General features: G+C 40.7%; 2 protein-coding genes across 2 annotated transcripts; one reads left to right on the forward strand and one right to left on the reverse strand.

Annotated features, from left to right (window-relative positions):
- Positions 1 to 1,939: 1,939 nt before the first annotated feature.
- On the forward strand, positions 1,940 to 6,169 carry LOC311279689 (uncharacterized protein; the record flags this gene model as incomplete). The annotated part of the gene is made up of 4 exons (XM_084391350.1): positions 1,940 to 2,356; positions 2,736 to 2,849; positions 2,957 to 2,997; positions 5,909 to 6,169. The coding sequence occupies exons 1-4, from the start codon at positions 2,269 to 2,271 to the stop codon at positions 6,167 to 6,169; spliced, it is 504 nt and encodes a 167-aa protein (XP_084247476.1). The 5' UTR covers positions 1,940 to 2,268.
- Positions 6,170 to 7,037: 868 nt separating this feature from the next.
- LOC311283949 (B-cell receptor CD22-like) lies at positions 7,038 to 17,620 on the reverse strand. The gene is made up of 12 exons (XM_084398749.1): positions 17,607 to 17,620; positions 17,376 to 17,432; positions 16,642 to 16,989; positions 16,298 to 16,546; positions 11,287 to 11,538; positions 10,913 to 11,167; positions 10,552 to 10,794; positions 10,373 to 10,463; positions 10,213 to 10,258; positions 9,464 to 9,550; positions 9,320 to 9,379; positions 7,038 to 8,222 (listed from the first exon to the last, which is right to left on the reverse strand). Exons 2-12 carry the CDS (start codon positions 17,416 to 17,418, stop codon positions 8,196 to 8,198), a joined length of 1,701 nt encoding a protein of 566 aa, XP_084254875.1. The 5' UTR covers positions 17,419 to 17,432; positions 17,607 to 17,620; the 3' UTR covers positions 7,038 to 8,195.
- Positions 17,621 to 27,952: the final 10,332 nt, after the last annotated feature.

The following is a 27,952-nucleotide window of genomic DNA, read 5'->3' on the forward strand; positions in this document are numbered from 1 at the left end:
TTTCTTTTATGTTCCTGGTTTATGTTTTGCCTTTTATTAAATCTGTGTGAGCATTTGCATTCGCCCTGGCCTCATCCTTTCACACGTTACATAATGATTGAGATGCCCATTTTACACTCAATCACAACACTTCCCCCATTTATCAGCTCACCTGTTTATTGTGAACTGTTTCAAATTAGATTAACTTAGATATTCTATAATCATTTAACTTTTTTGGAGTGTGTAACAGCCATCAAAATAAACATTTGTTTATATTTACAAAATACACAAGTTGTTCAGTGAAAAAAAAAATAATATTTTTTGTCAGTTAAATAAAAATGAAAGATAATTAACAAATCAGAGATTCTTGTTTTTATTGCATTTTACAAAATCTTTCTATTGGGGTTGTAAAAAAATCCAGTACCAATATTATGGATGAGTGAATAATGGATGGATGAATTTATGGGGCAGTAACAAGTAATTTCATTCCCTTATATTATAAAAGAATCAGGCACCAATATGATGGATGGATGGTGTAACATTGAGGATGGCCAGACTTTACCTCCACTGTCCTGAAGAGGGAGCTGTTTTTCAGATCATACTTCTGACACTGTGTGTTTGTGTTTATCCATGTGCATTAGGGAAGTGTAACTCTATAAACACACACACACACACACACACACACACACAATATCTATCTAGTATGTAGTGTGAGAACAGGTAGTGGGAGTCGATGTTCAAGTGGACAGTCATGAGAACCGTCTCCTCCGTTTCTCAGGTATGATCCCAGCCAGCACAGCCATGTGGGGCCCAAATGGGTTTGACCTGGGCTATCTAACTGGGACCCAGCCAGTTTTGTCCTCGGTTTCCATGTAGGCCCCACATGGGTTTGCCCAGATGAAATGAACACTGCTTAGTGTGCACAGTACAGGCTGTTTAATGTAACACTGAATCAGTGTTGGAGGTAATGAGATAATTAAGTGATTGAATAATGATTGTGCATTATTGACGAACACCTGTTGTTAACAAGCAGAATCACTGAAGGAAAGAGAAACACAAGAACTACTTCCAGCCACAACCTTGGATGAAATCAACTGAAGATAAAATACATTACATCTCTCAAGATCTGATTAAACAACTCCACAAACAGCATTACCAGCTTCACTTATTACTAACCAGACTGACTTTATTTCTGTCAGACATCTACAGAAAATAATTAAGAAGAGGTTTAGATGTTGATTACTTATTTGAAAGTAATAGTTTGATTTGATGTTACCACTGTGGCGATCAGTGTGTGCTTTAGTCAGGATCTTGACTTTTTAACATTCGTTTTTCTCTGGCAGCTGTGTCTGTTTGTTATGGCGAGAACAGCAAGAGAAAATATAATCAGATGCTGTAAGCTGATTGATGATAAGAATATAATCATCATATATTGGCTTAACTCACTGATATTATGTGTGAGGTTTATACGGGTAGTATGTTATTCATTTTATTTATTGTTGTGATTCTACAGCAAAAAATAATAGAATTTAGTCAGAACATCAAATGATTTTTAAAACCCCATTTACACATGTTGGACTACTGAAAGTTCTACTTGCACACAGACATCAAGAATCAGCATATGAATCTCAACAATGGTGACATGCTTCATGGTGCAATGCATTCTGAGTGCATCATACGAAACTTATCCATGGCTCCCAGAATGCATTCTAGAGCTGCTGTAAAGCCAAACAATCTCTGTTACTGTAATCTCCTATTATCACTGTAAAGCTGCTTTGAAACAATCTATATTGTTAAAAGTGCTATATAAATGAAGGCGACTTGACTTGACTTAAACATCTTCATTTGTCTAAACATCAAACGTTTAACTGTTGTGGAAAAATACATTCAAGCTCCATGTACAACTATTTTAAAAAGTTATTTTTCACTGTGCCTGTGGTTTTTAAGAGCTCATGTAAATTGAGCCATGAGGACATGAAATATACAGATTCGTCACACAGACTGTGACACCTAATATCTTGATTACAAAAAACATCCATTTATTGTATATTTGTTATCAACCCGATTGATTATTAATGCAATCTCAATCTGTTCGGCATCATTTGCGCTGAGAAACACGACCGTTCAACAGTTACAGGGATTTCTGAGGTGCCACTGAGACTCACATTGGTTTCAGATGGGATGTGATACAGCGTCGTCTTCCTCTTACACATCTCATAATGAGTCACTGTGAGAACTGAATTCACTCAAATGTGTGGTGAATTAATGCCAGCTGAGGTTTTGATATAGATGATGAACTATAGTCCTTTCACTTTTGTTTTCTGTGCAGGGGATCCACAAGAACAAACCACAGACCTGTTCCCGGAAGAACCTGGCGGTGAGGTTACGAAACACACACTAGAGATGCGCGGATGGGCTATTATTTCATCCGCAACCGCATCACAAAAATCATCATCCGTCCGCCATCCAGCCCCACCAACGTTTTTGACCAATTTTCAAAACCGCACCCGCCAGCCATCCGCTGATTGGTGTATACATATATTTTTCATTTGATTGGTTCAACCGCCTGCCACCCGCCCGAATTTAATTAAAATATTATTTTTCGTCACGTCATCCGCCCGATCCGCGGTTTATCCGCGGAGTCCGCGGCTGTAACCGCCAACCGCGCATCTCTAACACACACACACACACACACACACACACACACACACGGTTTTGCTTTTTTCAGTCAACTCATTGTGGGTTTGCATCAACAGAGTCTTACTCCAGGTTCATGATGATGGTGGCTTTGATGTGTGTTTGCGCTCTGCTTTTCGTGTTTCTGTTTGGTCTGTTTCAAGTCCTGAAACACAGCAGTCTCAGTAACTCAGGTGAGACTACAGCACTAACAGAACATGTCTTTTTCTTCAAAACATCTTCTGTTGAAGTTCTGAAAGAGTTCAATAAATTGATAATAAAATCGTTATGTTCTTATCAGGTTCTGCTCATCACCGAAGGACAATATCAAACCCAGTTCAGGTGACGACAGCAAATCTCATTGATAATTAATAATGTTTTTATGTTTTTCATGTTTTTTTAACATCAGTGTTATTTTAGAATTATTGAGACACTATTGTTACTCAGAGGAACCGATTAATTTGTGAAAATGATTCTTCATGCTCCTCCAAACCATTCTTTCACAATTTGAGCCTGATGAATCTTTACATTGTAATCCTGGACATGATTGTTTTAAAGGGGTGGTTGATTATGATTTCACTTTTCTAACTTTAGTTAGTGTGTAATGTTGCTGTTTGAGCATAAACAACATCTGAAAAGTTACAACGCTCAAAGTTTAAAGCAAAGGGAGGTAGTGGGGAGAACAAGTATTTGATACACTGCCGATTTTGCAGGTTTTCCTACTTACAAGGCATGTAGAAGTCTGTAATTTTTATAATAGGTACTCTTCAACTGTGAGTGATGGAATCTAAAACAAAAATCCAGAAAATCACATTATATGATTTTTAAATAATTAATTTTCATTTTATTGCATGACATAAGTATTTGATCACCTACCAACCAGTAAGAATTCCGGCTCTCACAGACCTGTTAGTTTTTCTTTAAGAAGCCCTCCTGTTCTCCACTCATTACCTGTATTAACTGCACCTGTTTGAACTCGTTACCTGTATAAAAGACACATGTCCACACACTCAATCAAACAGACTCCAACCTCTCCTCAATGGCCAAGACCAGGGAGCTGTGTAAAGACATCAGGGATACAATTGTAGACCTGCACAAGGCTGGGATGGGCTACAGGACAATAGGCAAGGAGCTTGGTGAGAAGGCAACAACTGTTGGCGCAATTATTAAAAAATGGAAGAAGTTCAAGATGACGGTCAGTCTCCCTCGGTCTGGGGCACCATGCAAGATCTCACCTCGTGGGGCATCAATGATCATGAGGAAGGTGAGGGATCAGCCCAGAACTACACGGCAGGACCTGGTCAATGACCTGAAGACAGCTGGGACCACAGTCTCAAAGAAAACCATTAGTAACACACTATGCCGTCATGGATTAAAATCCTGCAGCGCACGCAAGGTCCCCCTGCTCAAGTCAGCGCATGTCCAGGCCTGTCTGAAGTTTGCCACTGACCATCTGGATGATCCAGAGGAGGAATGGAAGAAGGTCATGTGGTCTGATGAGACAAAAATAGAGCTTTTTGGTCTAAACTCCACTCGCCGTGTTTGAAGGAAGAAGAAGGATGAGTACAACCCCAAGAACACCATCCCAACTGTGAAGCATGGAGGTGGAAACATCATTCTTTGGGGATGCTTTTCTGCAAAGGGGACAGGACGACTGCACCATATTGAGGGGAGGATGGATGGGGCTGTGTATCACGAGATCTTGGCCAACAACCTCCTTCCTTCAGTAAGAGCATTGAAGATGGGTCGTGGCTGGGTCTTCCAGCATGACAACGACCCGAACACACAGCCAGGGCAACTAAGGAGTGGCTCCGTAAGAAGCATCTCAAGGTCCTGGAGTGGCCTAGCCAGTCTCCAGACCTGAACCCAATAGAAAATCTTTGGAGGGAGCTGAAAGTCCGTATTGCCCAGCGACAGCCCTGAATCCTGAAGGATCTGGAGAAGGTCTGTATGGAGGAGTGGGCCAAAATCCCTGCTGCAGTGTGTGCAAAACTGGTCAAGATCTACAGGAAACGTATGATCTCTGTAATTGCAAACAAAGGTTTCTGTACCAAATATTAAGTTCTGCTTTTCTGATGTATCAAATACTTATGTCATGCAATAAAATGCAAATTAATTACTTAAAAATCATACAATGTGATTTTCTGGATTTTTGTTTTAGATTCCATCACTCACAGTTGAAGAGTACCTATGATAAAAATTACAGACTTCTACATGCTTTGTAAGTGGGAAAACCTGCAAAATCGGCAGTGTAGCAAATACTTGTTCTCCCCACTGTATTTGCTTTTAAAGAAATCACTTTTTAAGGACTACAACAAACGGCTGGTAGGGACTACACAATATTCCTCCCGGATTAGTGACATCACCAACCCCAAATATTTACATAAACCCCGCCCCCTGAACACGATTTATAGATTATCTAGACAGAATATGCTAATCAATGACTAGGAGATAACTCCACATCAGCTACATTAATTCATCAACTAACCATTCAGAAATGTCCTGTTGCATTCTACATGTTGTCACTTCTTCTTGAGTCTCTCCATCATTGTCTCACTCTGGTCTGAACATAAAATCTAAATGTTTTAGGAATTTTCAGTGCATGTCTGTAAGAGGTAATCGAAATTGCTAACACACACACAAGCTGTTGAAGCTCCGCCCCCTGTGCCGGGAGCAGCAGCTCATTTGCATTTAAAGGGACAGACACAAAAACTGCGTTATTTTGCTCATCCTCAAAAAGTGACAACATGGTATATAAATATATATGTGGGGTATTTTGAGCTAAAACTTCACATACACACTCTGGGGACATCAGAGATTTATTTTACATCTTGTGAAAAGGGCATTACACCACCCTTTTAAGAAATGAAAACCACAGACTCCATCAATTAGGGTTAGAAGAACTGTTGCCAAACATATAACATGCTATAAACATAATAATCATGGCAATAATGATTCAATCATAGACTCTTAAGAAGGCGGTGTATATATGCATTGTGCTTATCATACAATTTATATGCGAAAATGAGTTTTCCACGTGCATATGATAAGCACTTTATTAGGCACCCCACACCACTACTAAACCTACCCATGCGTATCATATGCACGTAAAAAAAACTAATTTCCATGTATAAATTACACGATAAACACAATGCGTGCTATAGAGGCGCATTTAGTGTGACCAGGTTGGTATATTATATATTAGCCGTTATCTGCTTATAATGTATAAGTTATATTTATTTATTTTATATAGGATGACTACCAGAGAATAATGCTTCCAGACTCATCCAAAGCTCAACGTGATAAAGAGGAATTTTACAGACCCATAAACCTGGATTACACAAACACAGAAGCGGTCGACACAGAAGACTCCTACTACACAGATGTTGTTTCAGCACAAACACAAGATCAGATCTACACAGAACTGAACGCCAGTAGACGGAGTCACGTGTATCAGAGTTTTACAGCGGATTCTGCTCAAGAAGAGGCGATCTATCACACTATTGATCACTGAATCCTCATCAACAGCCTCATCAAAACCCTAGATTCCTCTGACAGCTACGATAATCCAACCTCTGTCAGCATCACAAGTTTTTGTGTTGTTTTCACAAAATAAAATAAAAAATATTAAGTTTACTGAATTAAAGGTGCTGTATGTAGGATCCAGCGGCCTCTAGCGGTGATGTTTCAGATTGCAACAACAGCGCTCGTGCTCGTGAAAAGCAATAAAGTTACAAATGTAGTCTTTCACATCAGATAACGTTAGCAAATGGTCGGCGTTAGCTGGCGAACTAATGATGTCTAACTTGAGCCAACTAAAGCACAAAATCACAATATATTTTACATGCTTTGAAGTATTGTTAGCTTACCTGTCCAAAAGGATGAAAGCCAACTCAGGGTCTGTTTTTATACCTAAAACAAAGCGGAGGTCTCTCCATAATTCAAACGCTCTGCCAATGTTGATCCGTGTTTTCGTCCTGAGTCGATCCGATTGCTGTTTGTCCTGACGAGCTTCAGCAGATACATTTTTTTTTTTTTTTTTTTTTTTTTTTTTTTGAGTTTGTGTTGGAGTCTGTGTTGTGTTGGAGGCAGGTCGTTTTTTGGTGTTATCAGACTCCATGTCGTTAGCTGCAGTGCCGTCGCAATAGACTGTATATATAAAACGGAGAGGCTCGGGAGCGCGCATGCACGTCACATCCGGTGGATTTCGCAGAAAATCCGACCCGGAGACTTAACATAAAAATAGGAATACTGGCCTTAAGAGGTAATAGCAAAACGCGAAAAGTGGATCATTGTAATGTGTGATTACAACCCCTTCACAGACGGGCAATAAAAAAAGGATTCATTTTATAAAAAAAGTTACATACAGCACCTTTAATTGATGCAGCCTTTTGTTAAAGGTACAATATGTAGTTTTCCGCCGCTAGGAGTCGCTAACCTCATCAAAACAATAACAAAGGCGTAGATTGATGACGCAGTGAATGAGCGTGGAATCATGGAACTTGTCGTCATGCCGATGGATCTAATAATGTTTATTGGGAAATGTTTATGGATGAGTGAATACATTGATGTTTTTAACATGACTGTGAAATGAAGTAGGGCTCGATTGCTAATGAGAGACAGATATCAGCGACACACGAGTCCCGCGGAGGACTTTTATTTTACCGAACTACCAGCTATTCACACTAATCAGTTTATTTAACAAATTAAACTAAGGTAACGCAGCACTGTTTCACTTGGTCTACTCTTATCATACTAAATTGTAATTGAGTGTGTTGAGTGTGTTATAATGTTATTCTGTGTGTTAGTTGGTTGGCTGTATGAGAGTTCTCCTTTTGTCCCAAAGTCTGCTTGTCATGGTTCATAATGTTTGGACGAAACAACAGCAGCGTGAGCGTGCCGCTAGACGTAACGCAGTTGTCCATGTCTGTCGCCATGGTTACTATGGCAGTACAAGCGGAAACCAGGGATAACGCGGATATTATGTCATTGACAGGCGACAAGTTACAAGGGACGGGCACTTTTTAAAATTGTGAATTTCTCTGAATTTACAAATTCTTGGAAAAACGTGAACAATGTGTCATGAAGGGCATGAATGATCAAAAAAGTCTGAGAACCACTGTTATAGCATCAAATTATCAGAATTTCAAATTTCATTTGACATTGTATGACCTAAAAAAGCCTCGGTTTCTGAAATCACGTGACTTGGCCAGTTTAATATACACTTTGAAACAGATTTGAAACAGATTGTTGAATCTTCGTACCTTTTTATCATTTAATGTTTTATTTGAAAAGGAATAAAGAGAAAAATCTGTCACATGGACTCGTCAATACACAGATAAAATATAGAACATATTACAGAAACTACTCTAAACTCATTTATTAATTACACATTGATTGTTTATTAATGTCACATGAATATAATCCATTACTTTCTGCAGAATGGAAACTCTGAAGATGCATTTTCATTTTTCATCAGTAGTTGTGATGTGGATGTGTCCAGCGATGAGACAAAAGCTGAGTAAAGTTCAGCTTGTGCTTCATCTTACTGCGGCGTCTTGCTGTGGCTACAACAGAAATAAGACACACATTTACATAAATCAACACTATGGTACAAATAATCTGAGAATATATATATATATTTCTGTCAGTGAATCGACTGGTATAATCCATCTTGTAAAAGAAAGAAAAGACTGTTTAGTATCTATTTGTCACGGTTGGTAAACCCGCTGTCTCATTCTAGTCTAGTGTGTTTGCGTGTGTGTGGGTGTGTCTCGTTACGTTCATTGTTTCGGGTGGGCGTGTCCGCCCATCATCCTAATCAGCGGCAGCTGAATGTCATCTAGCAGTCTATTTAATGCCCTCTCTCCTGTCTCATGTTGTCAGATCGTTGTTTGAGTATTCCTGTCTTTGTGCCTGTTCCTGTTCCCTCGTGTTTCCTGTGTACTGGATATTGGATTACTTAACCTCTGATCTCACCACGGATTCACCATCACCTTCACGCTGCACTTGGGATTTTGCCTGTCTCAGTCCCTGCATCACACTCTCCTGCTGGCTGTGTTCCTGATCATCAACTCTCCCCAGAGAAGTGCCTGCCTTCCGCGCTGGAACATTTATTGCATTCTTTACCCTTGAGTATTTGTTATCTAATAAATACATCTTGCACTTGCATTTGCTTCCGTCCAGTTTATCATTACAGAACGATCTGACCAACCATGGAAGCAGCAAGCGCGGCAACGTTTAAGGAGAGCGTGACGCAGGGACTGAGACAGGCAAAATCCCAAGTGCAGCGTGAAGGTGATGGTGAATCCGTGATAAATCCGTGGTGAGATCAGAGGTTAAGTAATCCAATATCCAGTACACAGGAAACACGAAGGAACAGGCACAAGGACGGGATACTCAAACAACGATCTGACAACATGAGACAGGAGAGAGGGCATTAAATAGGCTGCTAGATGACATTCAGCTGCCGCTGATTAGGATGATGGGCGGCCACGCCCACCCGAAACAATGACCGTAACGAGACACACCCACACACACACAAACACACTAGACTAGAATGAGACAGTGGATTTACCAACCGTGACACTATTGACTAGTTGATTGACTACTGAGGACATTTTCTTTATTTTTTGATGAAATTGAGAAGACTTGAGAAACTTACGGACAGATTCTCATATCCAGAAGAGCCCGACTGGTGAACAGCAGGTCTGGGATGGACAGTCTATGGCAAAAACACATTGATTATTGATTATTTGACTTTTGAATGCAGCTCTTTTGCACATGTAGTTTTTGATATTTCTCTTACTGTGAGTGTGTCGTAGAGGTCAGCTGATCTGGACTTGAGGTCAAGACCTGTATATGTGCCTTCACTGGGATCAGTTCTGGGATCATTCTACAGGGAACCAGAGTGAAATGATTATCACCATTTTAAATTTTGAAGAAAAAAAAAAGAATGAAAAAGATTTTAAATTGCTGCCATGACGATCAAGTGTAATCACTCCAAAGTCTCTACTCATAAAACCATGTACAAATCCTGAGTGTGTGTATATATATATATTCACAACATTCCCCATAATCCTTAGTTCAGACTCTCATCCATTATCACATTCACCTCTGTCTCATTACCTTGTTTACTCACCCTATAATAGCCTGGTTTTCACATTCATTCTCTGCAAAGTCTTGTTTAGTGTTTGTACTGCAATTCTGAGCGTTCTGTCTGTTATTCCCGTGTTCTTGGTTTTGATCTCTGCCTGTCCTTGGATTTTCATTTTTGCCTGTGTCCCCTGTGACCCTGTGACCCCTGTGACCCTGTGACCCCTGTGACACTGTGTCCCCTGTGACCCTGTTATTGTTTGGACTGATTACTCTGTTTTTTTTGACCTCTTGCCTGTTTTCTGGATTACGTCTTTGGATTTCCCTCTGTTCTAATAAACTGCATTTGGATCCTCAACCTTCGTGTCTCAGAGCAGTACGTGACAATATATGTGTTCTACATGTACAAAGAAGCTGTTATTGATTTATTAGTATCATTCTGTGGTTCTTTGGCCATCTTACCTCATACTCGTGTATTCCAGATCTACAGTTTATCCTTTTCTTCTGACTGTAAAAAGAAACGGATACAAGCCATTTAATTGTTTTGTGTAATATTCAAATGTACTTTTGCATTAGTCTAAAAGCAAATTATATTACTCTTTGTTGATACATATTTATTTACATTGTATACAGTATGATGGTGATCATGATCGTGAATATTGCACATGCCACTGTGATCACTACCCAGACGGGCCAACCAGCACCACGATGATCTGAAAGAGGGAGAATATCATAATTAATTCTACAAACTAAGAATGACACTATAACTGTCTTGAACCCTTTATAAAATGAAAGCTTCACCTGTGACAGTGACAGCGTCTGATCTCTGAGATCCATGTTGATTGTGAGCCTGACAGTAGAAGCGTCCACTCTGTAGTGCACTGAAACTCTGTCCAGATCCAACAGCTGAGGTTTCATTCTCCTTAAACCAGCTGAAGTTCAGAGCAGGAGGGTTTGAGTCACTGATGCAGTTCAGAGTCACTGAATCTCCCTCCACTATTACACCAGATCCACTCATCAACACTGAGACACTCCTGGGAGAGTCTAATAACAATTATCAGATTATTATTTTTAAATCGTATTACACATTTTTAAAATTGCTAATATGGACTGAATTTATCAAAACAGAAAATTTGCATCTTATGTTTTATCATTAACTCACACATGACGTTTAAAGTCACAGCATCAGAGTATTCCTCTCCATGTTCATTGATGGACTTGCACTTGTATTCTCCACTGTCATCAGAGCTGATCTTTGAGATGCTGTAGATTCTTCCAGATCCTACAAACGTTCTTCCTTTAAACCAGTTGATTTCTGCAGGAGGGTTTGAGTCACTGATGCAGTTCAGAGTCACTGAATCTCCCTCCACTATTACACCAGCTGGACTGACGGACACAGAGACGCTCCTGGGTGGGTCTAATAACAATTATTATTATTATTATTATTAAATCGTATTACATATGTTTTAAATTACTAATATGGACTGAATTGATCAAAACAGAAAATTTGCATCTTGTGTTTTATCATTAACTCACACATGACGTTTAAAGTCACAGCAGAGTATTTCTCTCCATATTCATTGATGGACTTGCACTTGTATTCTCCACTGTCATCAGAGCTGATCTTTGAGATGTTGTAGATTCTTCCAGATCCTACAAGCGTTCCTCCTTTAATCCAGTTGATTTCTGCAGGAGGGTTTGAGTCACTGATGCAGGTCAGAGTCACTGAATCTCCCTCCACTATTACACCAGCTGGACTGAAGAAGATCTTAGGATTCACTGGAGGATCTACAGGAGAAACATATAGTATCACCCGTCACTCGCCCCACCAAAGCACTTCTGTTCTTACATACAGATGGTAGGGGCAGAATTTAGCATAAACAACATGAATCCATGGATCCTTGAGTCAAAAGGTCATGTCACTTATTAAGAAATATCCAAAACTAAAAAAAACTAAAAAAACTTTTTTTCTGTGTGTGTGGTAGTCAGTAAATCAGTGCTGGATAGTTTACTTACAAACTATAGTCGGCTACTGATTCCAAATTACATTAAAAAAAATTGTAGTTAGTAACATTATTGTTAGGTGTGGCTGTAGAAAGCGCTAGTGATGTTCGGTTCTTGAACGAATTGTTCTTTTGAGCCGGTAGGAAGTAACCAGTTGAGCCGGTTCATTAATCAAACTGAATCAAACTTTAGTTCCAGGTTAACCCTCTGGGGACCAAGCTGTTTTTGGGGTCCTTGAGATGTTCTGACATGCTCTGACATTTGTGCTTTTTTTCAGTTATTTATAAACATGTTAATGGCGTAATAAAGGTGTAAATTCACTCTATATAGCACAAACAGGGCTACCATAATATGCGAGCAACGTGTATGTAGATGTTTGTATTTTTAAGAGAATAATGTTTATGCGTGGTTATTGGAAAAAATTTTAATGAAAGTTGCTGAATTAAGACCACAAAACACATATTAAATATGTGTCCACAAGACTTTTGACTAATGGATGTTGTCCCTTTGAGTTCTAGCTTCAAAATTATGTGAAAATAGTCTTGCTTTATCGTTCACAAAAAAAAAAAAAAAAAATACATTGATTTAAATGGTGTAAAACAGGTTTTGCTTGGAAAGCCAATATGCGAGGGGGAGGAGTAGTTTACACCTTAGATTACAATGTCCCACCCACTCTGCATAATGACTCTGCATAATTAGCCATTCATTCAGGTGTGACACTGACTGAGCCACAATGCAAGGACAAAAGATGTATTTAGAAGAAGACTTATATTGACCATTTAAGATTTTGCTTACATCTCTCTTGTAAATATGTTTTGCTATTTTATTAAAAATGTTACAATTACAACAATAATTACAATTTCAACAATATTTCAAGTGTAGGCTACTCTTTCTTTGTAAAAAAGAAAAAGAAAAAAGATTATAGGCCTACATTTTATCATATGTATTCATTAGTTTGAATATAGCAAATATATATATATATATAATATATATAATATATATAAATAAATATATATAATATATATAAATAATATAGTTATATATATATATATATATATATATATATATATATATATATATATAACGTTAGATATGAGCAGAAATTACTAAACAAAAGCTTATTTGATGTGGCAGTATATTCTACAGTAGCCTAAAAACTGTACCCAAATCTAGTCAACAAGTGACTGACTGTAACGTTGTTTTTATGAAATATTAGGGCATATAAATGCTAATTTGCAGTTTAATACGTTGCTTATACAAATACATTTTATTTCAACATATTCCAGTCGATTTTTACTCATCTCAGTAGGCTATAGCAAAGCAGTTTATTCTTTCACACACAGACGCGCGATTCATATTTAGGCTAAACAGTCTTTACAAATATGTACCCTTCATTCATCTCACAGAAAGGCGAGTCATATTATAGAAATGCGATTCATCTTTTTGCGGTTTGCATAGGCCTACACTAACGTTATTCCATAACGTGTCGTTATTCCACATCAACACTTGAGAAAAGAAAACAGCCTACCTCACTCCTCAGCGGGATCTGCTCCTCATATCAGGAGATATTGCTCCTCATATCAGCACTGTTCTGAGGAAACTTTTCTCCATAAGGTAGGCTATATTATGCCTCACTCGCGGCGCTTTGTTTACAGCTGATGTGGGGGGGTTTCACAGACTGAAATGGTTCTCAGAATTTGCATTTGAATAGCACGCGCTCTCCGGGGAGTGGTCAAATTACTTTTGAATGGCTCGTAATGAGCTCGACTGGAGTCGCTCTCTTTTTAAACAGATTACAGAAGCTGAGAATATTTGTTTTTTATATAAATTACTTCATTTAAAAGATGCGATCTCAAGCTTTATGCCCGTGGGTCTGTTTGCCTGTTTGACTGAATTTTCGCGGAGTTATAGATCATTTTCGAACGCGTTTCAAATGGGAGTTTACTGACAGAGAGAAGGCAGAAATCGCATCATGTTCATTTTTCTTTATTTGTCAAAAAGCAAAACACTTTATTTTTATTGTGAGTATACAGAAAAAAAATAGAAACTGAACAGGATCGATTGATGTATTACACGAAAATGAAAGATCAAAATTAACAGAGCATTTAGTGTTTATTTTCATTGCTAAAAAAAAAAAAACGAGCAAAACGCGCAGGCGCGTTTTTGGTCCCCAGAGGGTTAATGACGCAAAACACACAAGCTAAAGTATCATGTCCCACTCAGAAAGACCCCACTGTCGAAGTTTGCAGAGGATTACCGAGGATGGCGCAGTGCCATCATTGCTTGATGACGTGTGGAACAGAAAAATCGTTTTTTTAAAATAAACTGTCTGAATGAACCGGCTCGCGGAAATGAATCAGACTTTTCATCACAAGTAAGAGCACGATGCAGGAGATTCAGAGAAATAAACAGTCCTTATCCATGAATCCAGGCGGCACAGGGGCTCATTGGTCAGCTCTGTTGCCTCACAGCAGGAGTCCTTTCAGTTTGCATGTTCTCCCGTATCAGCATGGGTTTCTTCCGGGGTACTACGGTTTCCCCCACACCACATGTAATGGAGGCCAGCTAGTAGTCGCTGTGGGAGTAAACCTCACTCCTCTGATCTCAATAGGCGCTCTAGCAGCAGTCGCTAGAGGCTGCAGTCTTTAGCCTCCTTGTTAAAGCGCCTGACTCTCACGCCGGAGACTAGGATTCGAGGCCCACACAGAGCGGGGCGAGTAGGACCCGGGTGGAGGGGTCACACACAGCCCAAAGACATGCAGGTTAGGTGCATTGGACAGTCAAAAATTGCCTGTGATTGTGTGTGTGTGATAGAGCCCTGTGATGGACTGGCCATCTGTTCAGGGAGCTTTCCCCTGCCTCTGGCCTAAGAAACTGGGATAGGCTCCAGTCCTAATATATATAATAGCCAGTGAAAAACTCAGGAGAACACATCTACATTAAAACATAGACAATACCAGAAAAAGAACTGAATGAACTGAATGATTAAATATACACAAGAGAGGATAATCAACAGAACAGAGAACAGGTGTTTAACTAATTAACAACTATGGAAACTAACAATTACAGGGAACTCATATAAACAGGATCAGAAAAAAACAACAAAAAAACTAAACTGAACTAAACATAACCCTAACAGTAATCTATTACATTACAAACATTTGTTTATCACATTAATTTGAATAAGATATGCTTGGTATAAATACATATAATCAGTTAAAGTGAAACATCAGTGCAATTCATTCAAAATATATATTTACATTGGTCCAATGGAAAATTGTGATTTTCAGTTTATACCTTCTGTTTTCACTTTGCCTCAAAGTAAGTGTTACACTCTCTATCACTGAAAAAAAATGATACTTTGGATTAACTGTAAAAAATTGATGTAATTTGTTACAGCTATTTTTTTTTCCAACTCAACGTTTTACCTTAACCCAGGGTTAACTAAATCATAAATACAATTTGAGAAAAAAATAAAAAAATCAAATTTTTTAAGTTAATCCAAAGTATATATTTTTTTCAGTGTACCCAGCTCTGACTGTATTATGCAACAGTTTTTGTTTTGTTTTTTACTTTGTTGCATAATACACAACAAAAAGTATTGTATTTTTTGTTTTGTTTTCTTTAAAGCTACACTGTGTATTTTTTAAAGTTGATTCTTAGCAAAAACACTTTGTTCTTTCAAAATGATATGTGCTCATTAATGTATAATTACTTCCACCAACTAATCAAGTATTCTCGTAAGCGTAGAATCTGCCATTCAGAATACATATGAGCGAGTCGCTCGAATGACGGCAGCCGTGTTGCGCCTCCATCTTGAAAATACGTTAGCCAAAGAGGGACATACCTGGAAATTCAAGCTTCGCCTTTCACGCTTTTACACTCGATGGCACCGTGACGAATGCGAGGGGAGATTACTCGCGACTGTCGACAGATTTGAAAGCCTGTTGAAGATGGAGGATCACGCCTATTCTCGAGGACATGTAACAGAGTCGCCAAGGAAGTGAAAGAGAGAATTAAAACGACAACGCGACAAGACCAATCAACAAGACCAAAGTCAATACTGGAGTGGCTTTTCCAAGATGGAAAGAGCTCATGAGGAGCAAGGATTTTAAAAAGTTGCCTGCTTTCTTCTCGACAGGTAATTCAGCCTATTTGTGTAAATTCAAAGTTTTATAGTTGATTGGCTGACTATAGCATGGTTATGGATAACGAACGACGTCAATGATGAAAAAGGATTGTTTACCTTGTAAATAATACGGCCACCATAGGAGTTAAAACTCCCTCCAAAAACTATAATTTGAACAGCTGTTTTAGTGTGTTCATGGTGTGGCGTTGTCATGACAACGGTGTGTAAAATTGAATATAACTGAATAAAATGTTAAAATCACACAATATTGCTCATGTTTTGTGACTGTACTATTGAAACAGTGAGCATTTAAATGTTTTAAATATTAGCCCCAATTACTATCATTTTTAAAGAAAAGGAGGGACGAGTGAACTCTACTGGCTTTGGAAAGAAAACTTTAAAGAACATACTCACACATGACATTGAGCTGAACAGCAGGAGAGATGTGAGTGTGTCCGTCTACAGCACAGCTATATCTGCCTGAATCCTCTCTTCTGACTGGATTGATGGAGAGTTTGTTACTGTATTTATTCTTAGTTAATATCTTCTGTGAGTTTCTGTACCAGATGAATGTTGCTCTGTCAGTCAGAGCGCAGCTGCTTTTACATCTCAGATTGACTGAATCTCTCTCTGTCACTCTCTCAGGAGACTCCACCTGAAGATCTGAACACAACACACACATTATATCTAGTGCTGCTGTCATACACTGATTATTATTCAACATAATGCACAGAAGAAGAGATAAACCTCAAAGTCACCTGTGACAGTAAGAGTCACTCCTGGATAACCAGTCCATTTTTCTTTATCAGTGATGAATCTGAAATAGTACATGTGTGAATCCTTCAGTGTCACATGACTCAGTCTGATGTTGCAGTTCTGCTGTTTATCTCCCAGATACTGAAGCCTCTGACTGTATTCAGGGTCCTCAGACAGATCTGGATACTCTTCATTATCCTTCACCAGTGTTTTGCTCCAGAACACTTTCATGATCTGACGTCCAGTAGGGTATGTATAAGTGCAGCTCATTGTCACTGTTGAGTCCTTTAGTGCACAGATGTGTGAAGGACTGTAACTCACATCCCAATCAAACGACTGGGTACAAACTCCTGAAACACACATTAAAGGGATAGTTCACACAGAAACGATTGTTTCATAATTATTGAATATAATTATTAATTATTGAATTATTGATTATTGTTTATTACATTCTTATTCTTTTTGTAGAACACATGAAATGCTGACATTGCAAAAACATTAAAATAATCATTATTGATGCACATATTTATAGTGTACATTAATTCCAGAGAGAAAAATGTAAACATTTAGCTGAAGTTATTATTCTTTTTTAAATTTGAGCTCTGCCTTTATTTTTTTGTTTATTTGCATGAATTTTTCCACAGAAATTCTGCCGGACTCATGATTTTAAAAAAGAACTTTGATTTTGATGAGAGACTAAAGAACATTAAAATATTCTCCATCAGAAGCGACTCACCGTGAATCATGAGCAGAAACACCAGAGGAAGAGGAGGAGCCATTATCAGTGACGTCACTATAAGAACAATAATACAGTATCGCACATTCAATGATCATTATAAAACAATCTTTAGCTTTAAAAACATTTCCATAAGCAGTGTTTCATTGAGAATATTTCCTTTTAAATAGTTTAGTGGTTTCTACAACAGTAATCTGACTATATTCACACAGTAACCAGTGTAACTCTTACCGTGTTCTGGTGAGTCTCTCCAGCAGGCGTTGAACTGATGAATTTCTCGTGGTTAACAGTGTTTATTTTAAAATACTCGCACTCACAGAAAATGTTTCTTCCTCTTTCTTGACTCCTGCCCACACAAGCAACTTCAAGGCAAGGCAAGGCAAGTTTATTTATATAGCACATTTCATACACAATGGCAATTCACAGTGCTTTACATAGAAGAAATTAAAATAATAAAAAGGAATAAGAATAATTAAAACTTCAGACAACTTTTCATCCAATGCCATTTATTGATATCTAAAAAGTCATTAAACCCAAAATGTTTAACAATAAGAAAAAGTTTGTCCACCACTTTGATAGGTCATGTACAAAGATGTATTAACATATAGGACGTATTTACAGTTTAACTTGTATTTCAGCATTTTAAGAGTGAAGGGATGTTAATAAATAAATATAATGAAAATAAAAGTGGGTTTTTAAACTTAGGTTTTATAGCCTTTCTTCCTGGAAACATTTTCTGAAGAATTATTTAGCAAGACAGTCAAGATAGGAACTTATATTGAGTAAGACTGGTTGTCGACATTTTGACCGCAGACAGACAAGTTGTATTGAATTTGTTGAAGTTGAATTTTTGCCTTCAGTTTATTGGTGAAAAGAATAGCAACAGGAAGTGGTGGGCAGTAGAGGTGGGTGGGACAGGAAATGACCTCATCCAGAATCAGTTCGCCCACACATAAGCGCCAGCCCGTAATGAAGAACACATGCACAGCCCAATGTGTCTCAATGTACGTCATCGTTAAAAATCAATTCTTAGCTAATATTGCTTAATACTGAAGGGGTGGATTGGAATCCACTGCTGCTTCAATGTATATGTAATGAGTGATTATAATCAAAGATTTAATTTGATCCACTGTTGCACAAGTTTGTTAGAATAGTCCAAATATTAATAATAACCCAGATATCACATATAGTAGGTTATTCTGAGCTTAGGTCTACAAAGACCCAGAAATGACCACACACAAGCTTGAATTTGGTAAAACTGATACAGCCTTTTTATTTGCTTACAGGAAACACATGAAGTCAAAAGTTCAAATGACTTTAACAAACAAATTACCAAGCAGTGACATCACAAAATGTTTTTAGTCTCACTAAACACGTGTTGTTGGTTCTTGGCTCTTTCCTTTGTATTCATGCTCTTGTAATGAGAAAAAGACCACAGACACTGTATTCCTAACATCTATTCACCTGATTTAACCCTCTGAGGTCGGCAAACGCACCGGCGCATTTTGCTGGATTTTCTTCACATTGTAGCACAATAAACTTAAATTACTCCGTCATTTATGGTCATGCAGAAAAAATAAATATGAAAAAAGAATCTGTGAGATGTCTACTTTTGTATGTGTCCACTTACAATCAAAACAAAACATTGTGCTTTTGTAAAATAAAGAAAATAAACAGGGTGTGCGTTCTGCCTCTCCGTCTCTGTGAACTTTTTTTTCTTGAGCACGTCTATAAACTGAAACAAAACTCAGTGAATACTTGTCACACATTTATGAGCCATATATCTTTATAAACATTTAAGTGTGTACTTTTAAATGATCAAATTCAAAATGAAAACAAATATTCTCTGTTTAAGTAATTTGTATAAAACCAACAAGATGTCCAGTTTCTCAAACCCTTGCTCATTATTTTTAATGTGACCACGCCCACGCGTGCAGAAGAGATTGACATGCAAATCTCCACGTTAAGGAACGCGAACGCGCTCATTACCTCAAAAACATCAGTCTCTGCTTTTCGTCGAGTTTGGAAGACACGCTGTGAGCTTACATTGGATTTACCTCAGAAGAAGAAGAACGCGATTTGAAGACAAGAAAGATGTAAGGTAAGAAATGTATTCTGAATTATATTAGTTAATGTTATTGTTGCATAAACTTCACATTGCAGTTGAACTATTGCTAGATAAATGGTAAATATTATTATGTTTAGGCCCGTGTTTACTGTTAAATACTGTGTTTGTGGATATCTGCTCAAACGTAGATATGTATATGGTAACAATAATGTTTCATAGTTTTGAGCGGCTCGATCTCTTTGAAAAGCAAAACGCACCAAACATTAGGCTTCATGTTTTTACTCCAATCTCATTTCATAACGTCATGACGAATGGAAACATTTGAAGTGACATATGATAATCAATATTTTAGTTGGACGCGTTGCCACATTAAACAAGCAGCCGCGAGTGAAAAGTATTATTGTTAAAGTCTAATTTGCACTTTAAGCCTCTGCTCCTAGCACTTTCAAAGCGAAAGTTGGCCCATTATCGCGTTATCCACTTAATTGCAAGACCGAACCAGCTGTACTCACTCAAGCGGTGAAAGCATTTTTCTGTATATCTGTGTATTTTGCGCGCTGTCGCGGAAGCGTCAGCGGAAGCGTTCAGCCTCCTCGTGTGAAGACCGACTCGGGTAAAGACCATCGACTCTACCTGCGCGACTCCACCGAGCAGGGACACCAGAAAGGCACTTAAAATTCGCCTTTTCCCTTTCCACTTCTTATCCTATCTTTCTCCCGAATCAGCATGTGTTTTCAACACATTCCTGTTATCGTTCGACAACGCCCTTTCATCACGCGCACAAGGCAGCGCGATACTGCTAATCTGCGTCCCATTCTCTCATCCTCACACACTCCTCTCTCTCTTTCCGTGGGTCTATGGAATTGTCAGTCAGCAGTCAACAAAGCTGACTTCATTCCAGCCTTTGCATCCCATTCTACTCTCAGTATCCTGGGCTTGACTGAGACCTGGATTCGTCCTGAAGACTCAGCAACCCCCGCTGCTCTCTCTAGCAATTTCTCCTTTTCTCACTCCCCTCGCCAGTCTGGGAGGGGTGGCGGGACAGGGCTTCTCGTTTCCAACAATTGGAAATACTCAGCGCTCTCTTCTCTATGCAACAACAATTCATTTGAATATCATGCTATCACACTTACAACTCCCAGTAAGATCCATATTGTAGTCATTTATCGCCCCCCAGGTCAGCTGGGTAACTTCGTAGAGGAGCTGGATGTGCTGCTGTCCTCTTTCCCTGAGGACGGCACCCCACTTCTAGTCTTCGGTGACTTCAACATTCATCTCGAAAAACCACATGCAACAGACTTCACCTCTCTACTAGCCTCCTTCGATCTCAAACGACACATCACCACAGGTACTCACAAATCAGGCAACCAACTGGACCTGGTTTACACACGCAACTGCATCACAGACAACATTTTGGTGAGGCCTCTCCATGTTTCAGATCATTTCCTCATCACCTTCAGTCTACAACTCGCTACCCCTGCGCCACCAACCCCACCACCAGTCACCCTCAGGCGAAACCTACGCTCACTTTCCCCCTCCCAACTCTCCTCTGCCGTGTCTTCTTCTCTTCCCCCACCCTCACAATTCTCATCTCTGGATGTGAATACTGCAACGGATACCCTATGCTCCACACTAACCTCTACTCTAGACAAAATCTGCCCTCTCTCCTCCAGGCCAGCACGCGCTACTCCTTCTAACCCCTGGCTATCTGAGGTTCTTCGTGAACACCGGACCGAACTCAGGGCAGTGGAGAGGAAATGGCGCAAATCAAAAGACTCATCTGACCTGAGTATGTATAAATCTCTCCTCTCGTCCTTTTCTGCTGATGTTCATGCTGCAAAATCTTCTTATTTCCACAACAAGATCAACAGCTCCTCCAACGCACGACTACTCTTCAAGACATTCAACTCACTCCTCTGTCCACCTCCACCACCACCCTCCTCCTCCTTAACTGCCGATAATTTTGCAAACTTCTTCACCAACAAAACAACAACTATCAGCAGTCAATTCTCAGCTCCACACACACAGGAACCCAGACCGACCCCTTCCACAGCCAATACCCCTCTGTCCTCCTTTTCGCCGCTAACAGAGGAAGAAGTATCTACACTTCTCCTCTCCAGTCACCCTACCACCTGCCCTCTAGACCCCATCCCCTCACACCTTCTACAAGCCATCTCTCCCACACTTCTACCAGCACTCACACACATCATCAACTCATCCCTCCATACTGGCACCTTCCCTACAGCATTCAAGCAGGCTCGGGTCACTCCACTGCTTAAAAAACCAACGCTAAACACATCTTTTGTAGAGAATTACAGACCCATCTCTCTCCTACCATTCATTGCAAAAACACTTGAAAGAGCTGTTTTCAACCAAGTAACATCCTTCTTGTCTCTAAACAACCAGCTGGATGTCAACCAATCTGGCTTCAAGAAAGGGCATTCAACTGAGACTGCATTACTGTCGGTCACAGAAGCCCTACGGATTGCAAAAGCTGCTTCCAAATCTTCACTCCTCATTCTCCTTGATCTGTCTGCTGCCTTCGACACCGTGAACCATCAGATCCTTATGTCCAGCCTCTCATCACTGGGCATCACAGGAACTTCACTCGACTGGTTTGAATCCTATCTCACAGGTAGGTCCTTCAAAGTCGCATGGAGAGGCGAGGTATCCAGAGCACATCAACTGACCACAGGGGTTCCCCAGGGTTCAGTTCTTGGTCCCCTCCTCTTCTCCATCTACACTACATCACTGGGACACATCATACAGGCACATGGTTTCTCCTACCACTGCTATGCTGATGACACACAACTCTTCCTCTCATTTCGACCAGATGATCCCACAGTAGCTGCACGGGTCTCGAGCTGTCTGGCAGACATCTCCACATGGATGAAGGAACATCACCTGCAGCTCAACCTGGCAAAGACTGAGCTGCTCGTCCTCCCTGCCAATCCGTCTCTACAGCACGACTTCACCATCCAGCTTGATTCATCATCAATCACCCCATCAAGGTCGGTCAGAAATCTGGGAGTAACGTTTGATGACCAGCTGACCTTCACAGATCACATTTCAAAGACAGCTCGATCATGCAGGTTTGCGCTGCACAACATCAGGAAGATCAGGCCTTTCCTAACTGAGCACGCAACACAACTCCTCGTCCAGGCCCTGGTCATTTCTAGGCTTGACTACTGCAATGCTCTTCTGGCCGGACTTCCAGCATGTGCTACCAAACCTCTCCAGATGATCCAGAATGCTGCAGCTCGTCTTGTCTTCAACGAGCCCAAGAGGGCCCACGTCACCCCTCTGTTAATCTCTCTGCACTGGCTACCTCTCGCTGCTCGCATCAAGTTCAAGGCATTGACGCTTGCTTACAGATCTATCACAGGCTCAGCTCCCTCCTACCTTCACTCACTCCTACGAGCCTACATCCCCACCAGACGCCTACGATCAATCAACAAGCGACGTCTCGTGGTTCCATCACAGAAAGCCACAAAATCACTTTCCAGATCATTCTCATTCACAGTTCCATGCTGGTGGAACACTCTCCCCACCCTCATCCGGAATGCTGAATCCCTGACAACATTCAAAAAACAGCTGAAAACCCATCTCTTCCATGAGCACCTAAACTCATAAAAAAAATAAAAAAAATAAATAAAAAATAAAAATAAAAAAAACCTTTCCCTTAAAATCCCACTTATCATGCTTATGCTACTCTGAATAATGCCTGAACTTCATATTCTGAACTTCGTATTCTGAACACTTCTTGCGTTGTTGTCTTTTGCCTCTTCATGATGACTCGCTTAATTTAGTCCTGATTTGTAAGTCGCTTTGGATAAAAGCGTCTGCTAAATGACTAAATGTAAATGTAAATGTAAATATATTTTTCTCTAGTGTAGTGTTACTGAAGTGTTCCTTTTTAACGTCTGAAAGGCCGCCTGCTATAGGTTAGTGTTATTATTACTTTATGCAGCACAGCAGCCTATGCCTACAAGGCACAACAAACCTGGTGTTCATTATATATATATATATATATATATTTATTTATTTATTTATGTATATATATCACATATATATATGTGTGTGTGTGTGTGTGTGTGTGTGTGTGTGTGCATTTTGTGATTTTTAAAAGCAATTTTAAACAGACAAATCAAAAATGTATTCCCAAAATCATGCAGCCCTATACTTTCTCTTGATATCAGCATGTTCACAGCTGTTGTTGTTGTTGTTGTTGTTGTTGTTGTTTTACAGGGACCAGATGCCACTGATGAGTCCTGCTGACTTCAACATTCACATGAGTCTCTGTACATGAACATGGTAAAGTGAAAAATAAAACACCTTGGAAATTACAGTTATGTACGTTTCAGGAATGGCACAAAGGTGTGTGACTGTTCAAGTCTCTGTCTTTAGATCAGTGTGTTAAATAATGTGCTTTTTTGTCATTTGTTGTGTATCTTTGGATTATGTTGTGTTGTAAATAAATCCAAACAATCAAAAAGCCATTCTTTTTTAAATCTCCTCATTCTTTGTGCAAGGTTCCTCATAATGATAGGGCCTGATAGCTCCTAATAGGGCCATTATGGGAGGGTCTTTGTCTTTCTCAGGTGTGAAAGCCATCAATATTAATGATGTGTTCACGCCTCCTCGCATAAAGCTTTCTTACACAAAACATGTCTTACAAATTTAAAATCGATACATTGTTTTATCTGAATGAGTTGTCATGATGATTTTCACATAGTTTTGAAGAAATTATTCTAGGCTTCGTGATACAATTTTCAAAAGTCATGTGAAGAAATAATCAGTATGAGAATACCAAGGTACACTGGGAAGTATATCTCAGTGGAAATATGCAACACAATGCCTGTCCGAAGGGAGGACTTACAGAATACACATATGACCCGCGAGCAGGCTGCATATGGAAGAACACTGGGGTATCCAGCCCGCAGAGTGGAATTTTTGGGTGGCTTATAGTGGAAATACACATGTGGGGGTCGCCCAAGGGGGGAACCATGCACATGGAGGCACCTAGCCAACACGAAAGCTGCCGGCGGCATAACTCTGGCGTTGACGTCAATGGTGCTGGAGGAACTCAGGGCTTCCCGGAGAAACTCACCTGAGGAGAATATTGCACATATCCAGTCAGAGGAGTGGAATGGAGAGCAAGCAAAGACACCTGAGCAGATCCTAGTTACTGGCAAGTCGAAGCTAGTACACATGAGGATACTGGCTCCACTCAGAGATTGTAGAATCTCGCAAATGTGTTAGGTGTTGCCCAGCCAGCAACTCTGCAGATGTCTGAGGCGCCATGCGCTAGAGCCCAAGAGGAAGCCACACTCCAGGTGGAGTGGGCCTTCACACCAAGGGGGCACGGTCGACCTTGCTGCTGGAATGCCAAAGCAATGGCGTCCACTATCCAGTGAGACAACCTTCAACGTTTTGTCTACGTAAGCACAGAGAGCGCATACTGGACAGAGCAGTGCCAAGGCTGGGTCTGCCTCCTCTGAGGGCAGCGCTTGCAGGTTCACCACCTGATCTCGAAAGGGAGTGGTGGGAACCTTGGCCATGTATCCAGGCTGGGGTCTCAGGATCACGTGATAGCATAGACTGTAAAAAAAGATGGATGACGTCCCTTCGCTCTCTTCCATTGGTGAGAACTGAAGCTGCCAGTGTCCCGATATGGCGCTGACATCTTGGGACTTGAGTCTGCGCAGTAGCGATCTTGGGACCAGACCTGCGCAGTAGTGAGCAGGAAGTAAAGCCGCGAAATAAATGCCCTGCCCTTACTCTCACAGAATGCACTCTCCCTGCACTTTTTTAAGTGACCTATGTCTGCTCTGTTCCTCCATTCTGCTCCCATTTTTATGTCTGTTGATTGCAGTACGACAAGAGGCTTGTTCAAATAAAGTAAATACAATCTCCTCAGTCCTCCAAAGATCCCGAAAAAAAGTCAGTTGGTGCTTCAGTAGCTACATCGCTCAGAGAACCTGTCAATCACAGCTGTCAATCATGTTTTTTATAGCATCACGTAACTAACTAAAAAACAAACTTATTTTAAAAACAGACACTTGAACTTACATCAGCCTGATAAAAACGACAGCAAATGACAGAAACCACCTTTAGAAAAAAGATATTTGAAGTGTAATTTAATTGTTTAGTTGGTCTCATGTCCCATTGAATAACACGGGGAGGCGGGTTTATGACCTATACTAGGACCAGTCACCGGGGGGCGATCGAGATGCTTCGGCTTAACTTTTCATGGCTTGTGTAGCATGCTGGGTTGAGAGTAGGCCGGCCCGAATTCCAGGCATGCTTTGTCAACCGAAAATTCCTGCAGGTCCCCTACCCTCTTGACGGAGGCCAGTGCAAGCAGGAGCGCTGTCTTCATAGACAGGAACTTAAGCTCAACTGATTGCAAAGGCTCAAAGGGAGCACTCTGCAGGGCAGATAGAACCACTGCGAGGTCCCAAGAGGGTACGAGAGGAGAGCAAGGAGGATTTACTCTCCTCGCTCCTCTCAGGAACCTGATGACCAGGTCGTGCTTCCCCACGGACTTACCTTCAACTGCGTCATGATGTGCGACGAACATACACTTTGAGGGTGGAGGGAGACAGCCTTCGCTCCAACCCATCTTGCAGGAAGGAAAGCACAACACTGACCAGAGTTCCACGGGGGCCTGCTCTGACAGGGATCTGGCGACAGAGGGGGACGAGAGTGGTGAGGCAGAGCGTCGCACCCTGCCATCCACGGCCTCTTGGGGCTCGGAGGAAGGGGCATCAGTTCTTAGAAAACAAAAGATTCTTAGGGATGGAGACGAGTGGTGCCGCCCTCCTGCGACCTCCTCCTGCTCCTGCCATCAACCTGGTTGAGCCCTAATGGCGTTCCTGGACCACACATGTGGACATCACCTGGCCCAGGGATCACGCAGTGACCTACGTCGCCCGTAGAGCGAGGTCGGTACGGTGTGCAGCAGATCGACCAGCCTGGACATGGGAGGCATAGCATCCCTGCGTGGGGGCGTGGTCAAGTTTCCAGACCAGGGAAGGACGAGCATTCTACGGCGGTCTGGTCTGACAGAAGTCCCAGGTCAGCACTGCCTTGGAGGCGAAGGCAGCCCACAGCTCTGCATGGCTCGGCTTTGTATCACCTGTATCCCCTTTCGAGGAAGAGATAGATTGGGGTGTGGCAGAGGGGACTCTACCCACACAGAGTTCATTGAGTCTCGATATAGACATCGCGATGGTCATGTTCCCGCAATGAAAACATGACTTATCCACAAGTGCTGCCGAGCGTAATTAAGCCCAACATGCCAAACAGCACTCATGACCGTTAGGCAGATGGATCACGCTCCCACATCCAGAAAACACACCGGCGAGCCGTCTTGAAAAAGATGTGCCACGTGCAGCTCTTTTAGAGAGAGGAGAAATGTCTCATGTTACGACTGTAACCCTGGTTCCTTAAGTAGGGAACGAGACAATGCGCCGATGACGCTTTGGGAACGCCTCTGCGTGATTGCGTCTGAAGCACATGTGTCAACTAGTCCAATGGTGAGAGTGAACGTCACGGGCGGGTGACGTCATGAACAGGAAAGGATAAAAGCACATCCGGTTAGTCCATGTCTAGGTCATAAAATCTGACAAACGTAAGCGGCGAAGACCAGCCAGCTGAATCACAAACTTCTTGTAACAATACTGCATGTAGAATGGGCTCTAGTGGACAAAGGTGAAGGATGGCCCAGAACCTCACATGCAAGAGAGATAGCCTCGACTATCTCTCTTGCTAACCATCTGCTTGGATGCAGGAAGGCCTTTCTTAGGGGGTCCAAAGCATGCCAATAATTGATCAGACTTTCTCCACTGGGCAGATCTGTGGACATAGGTATCCAGTGCTCTGACTGGACAGATGAGGTTCATTTTCTCCTGGTCTAAATCCTTGAAGGGAGGAGGACAGAATGCCTGCAGTACAATAGGCCATGTCATCATTTCACTTTAGCTTTCTTTGCTGCTGCAAATGTGTTTGACAAACACACTGTCACAGCGGCCAAAGAAGACAAAAGATATAATAAGAGTTAAGAGTCCAACTAATGGAAACACTAATCACTGTTATGGTGACTTCAAATGAAACACATTAGAGTTAAACACCTGTTAATTCTCAATAAAAAAAATTGTAGACGTCTGACAGACATAAAGTCAGTCTGGTTAGTAATAAGTGAAGCTGGAAAATGGTGTTTGTGAAGTTGTTAAATCCTCCTCTGCTGAGATCTTTAGAGATTTAATGTCTTCTTTTCTCTTCAGTTGATTTCATCTAAGGCTGTGACTTAAGTCAGCTGTAGTTATTGTGTTTCTCCTCGTCTCTTTTTCTGTTCTTTTCTTCCCTTCAGTGATTCTGCTTGTTAACAGGCCTATTAAGGCTGAAATGACTCCATATTTAATATATACAGATTTTGTGGCTCAGATAAGGTCCAGTTCTGGTTTATTTCTTTGCTCTTGGCTGACATGTGGCATTGCTATGGCCT

Source organism: Rutilus rutilus (assembly GCF_951802725.1).
Source record: "Rutilus rutilus genome assembly, chromosome: 2".
Classification (NCBI taxonomy): domain Eukaryota; kingdom Metazoa; phylum Chordata; class Actinopteri; order Cypriniformes; family Leuciscidae; genus Rutilus; species Rutilus rutilus.

Coding starts and splice junctions, on each gene's coding strand:
- LOC311283949 (XM_084398749.1), bottom strand. CDS start 17,418: ATGGCTCCTCCTCTTCCTCTGGTGTTTCTGCTCATGATTCACG. Junction 10,259..10,372: donor ACCATCATACTGTATACAAT/GTAAATAAATAT, acceptor TTCTTTTTACAG/TCAGAAGAAAAGGATAAACT. Junction 9,380..9,463: donor ACCTCTACGACACACTCACA/GTAAGAGAAATA, acceptor TTTTTGCCATAG/ACTGTCCATCCCAGACCTGC.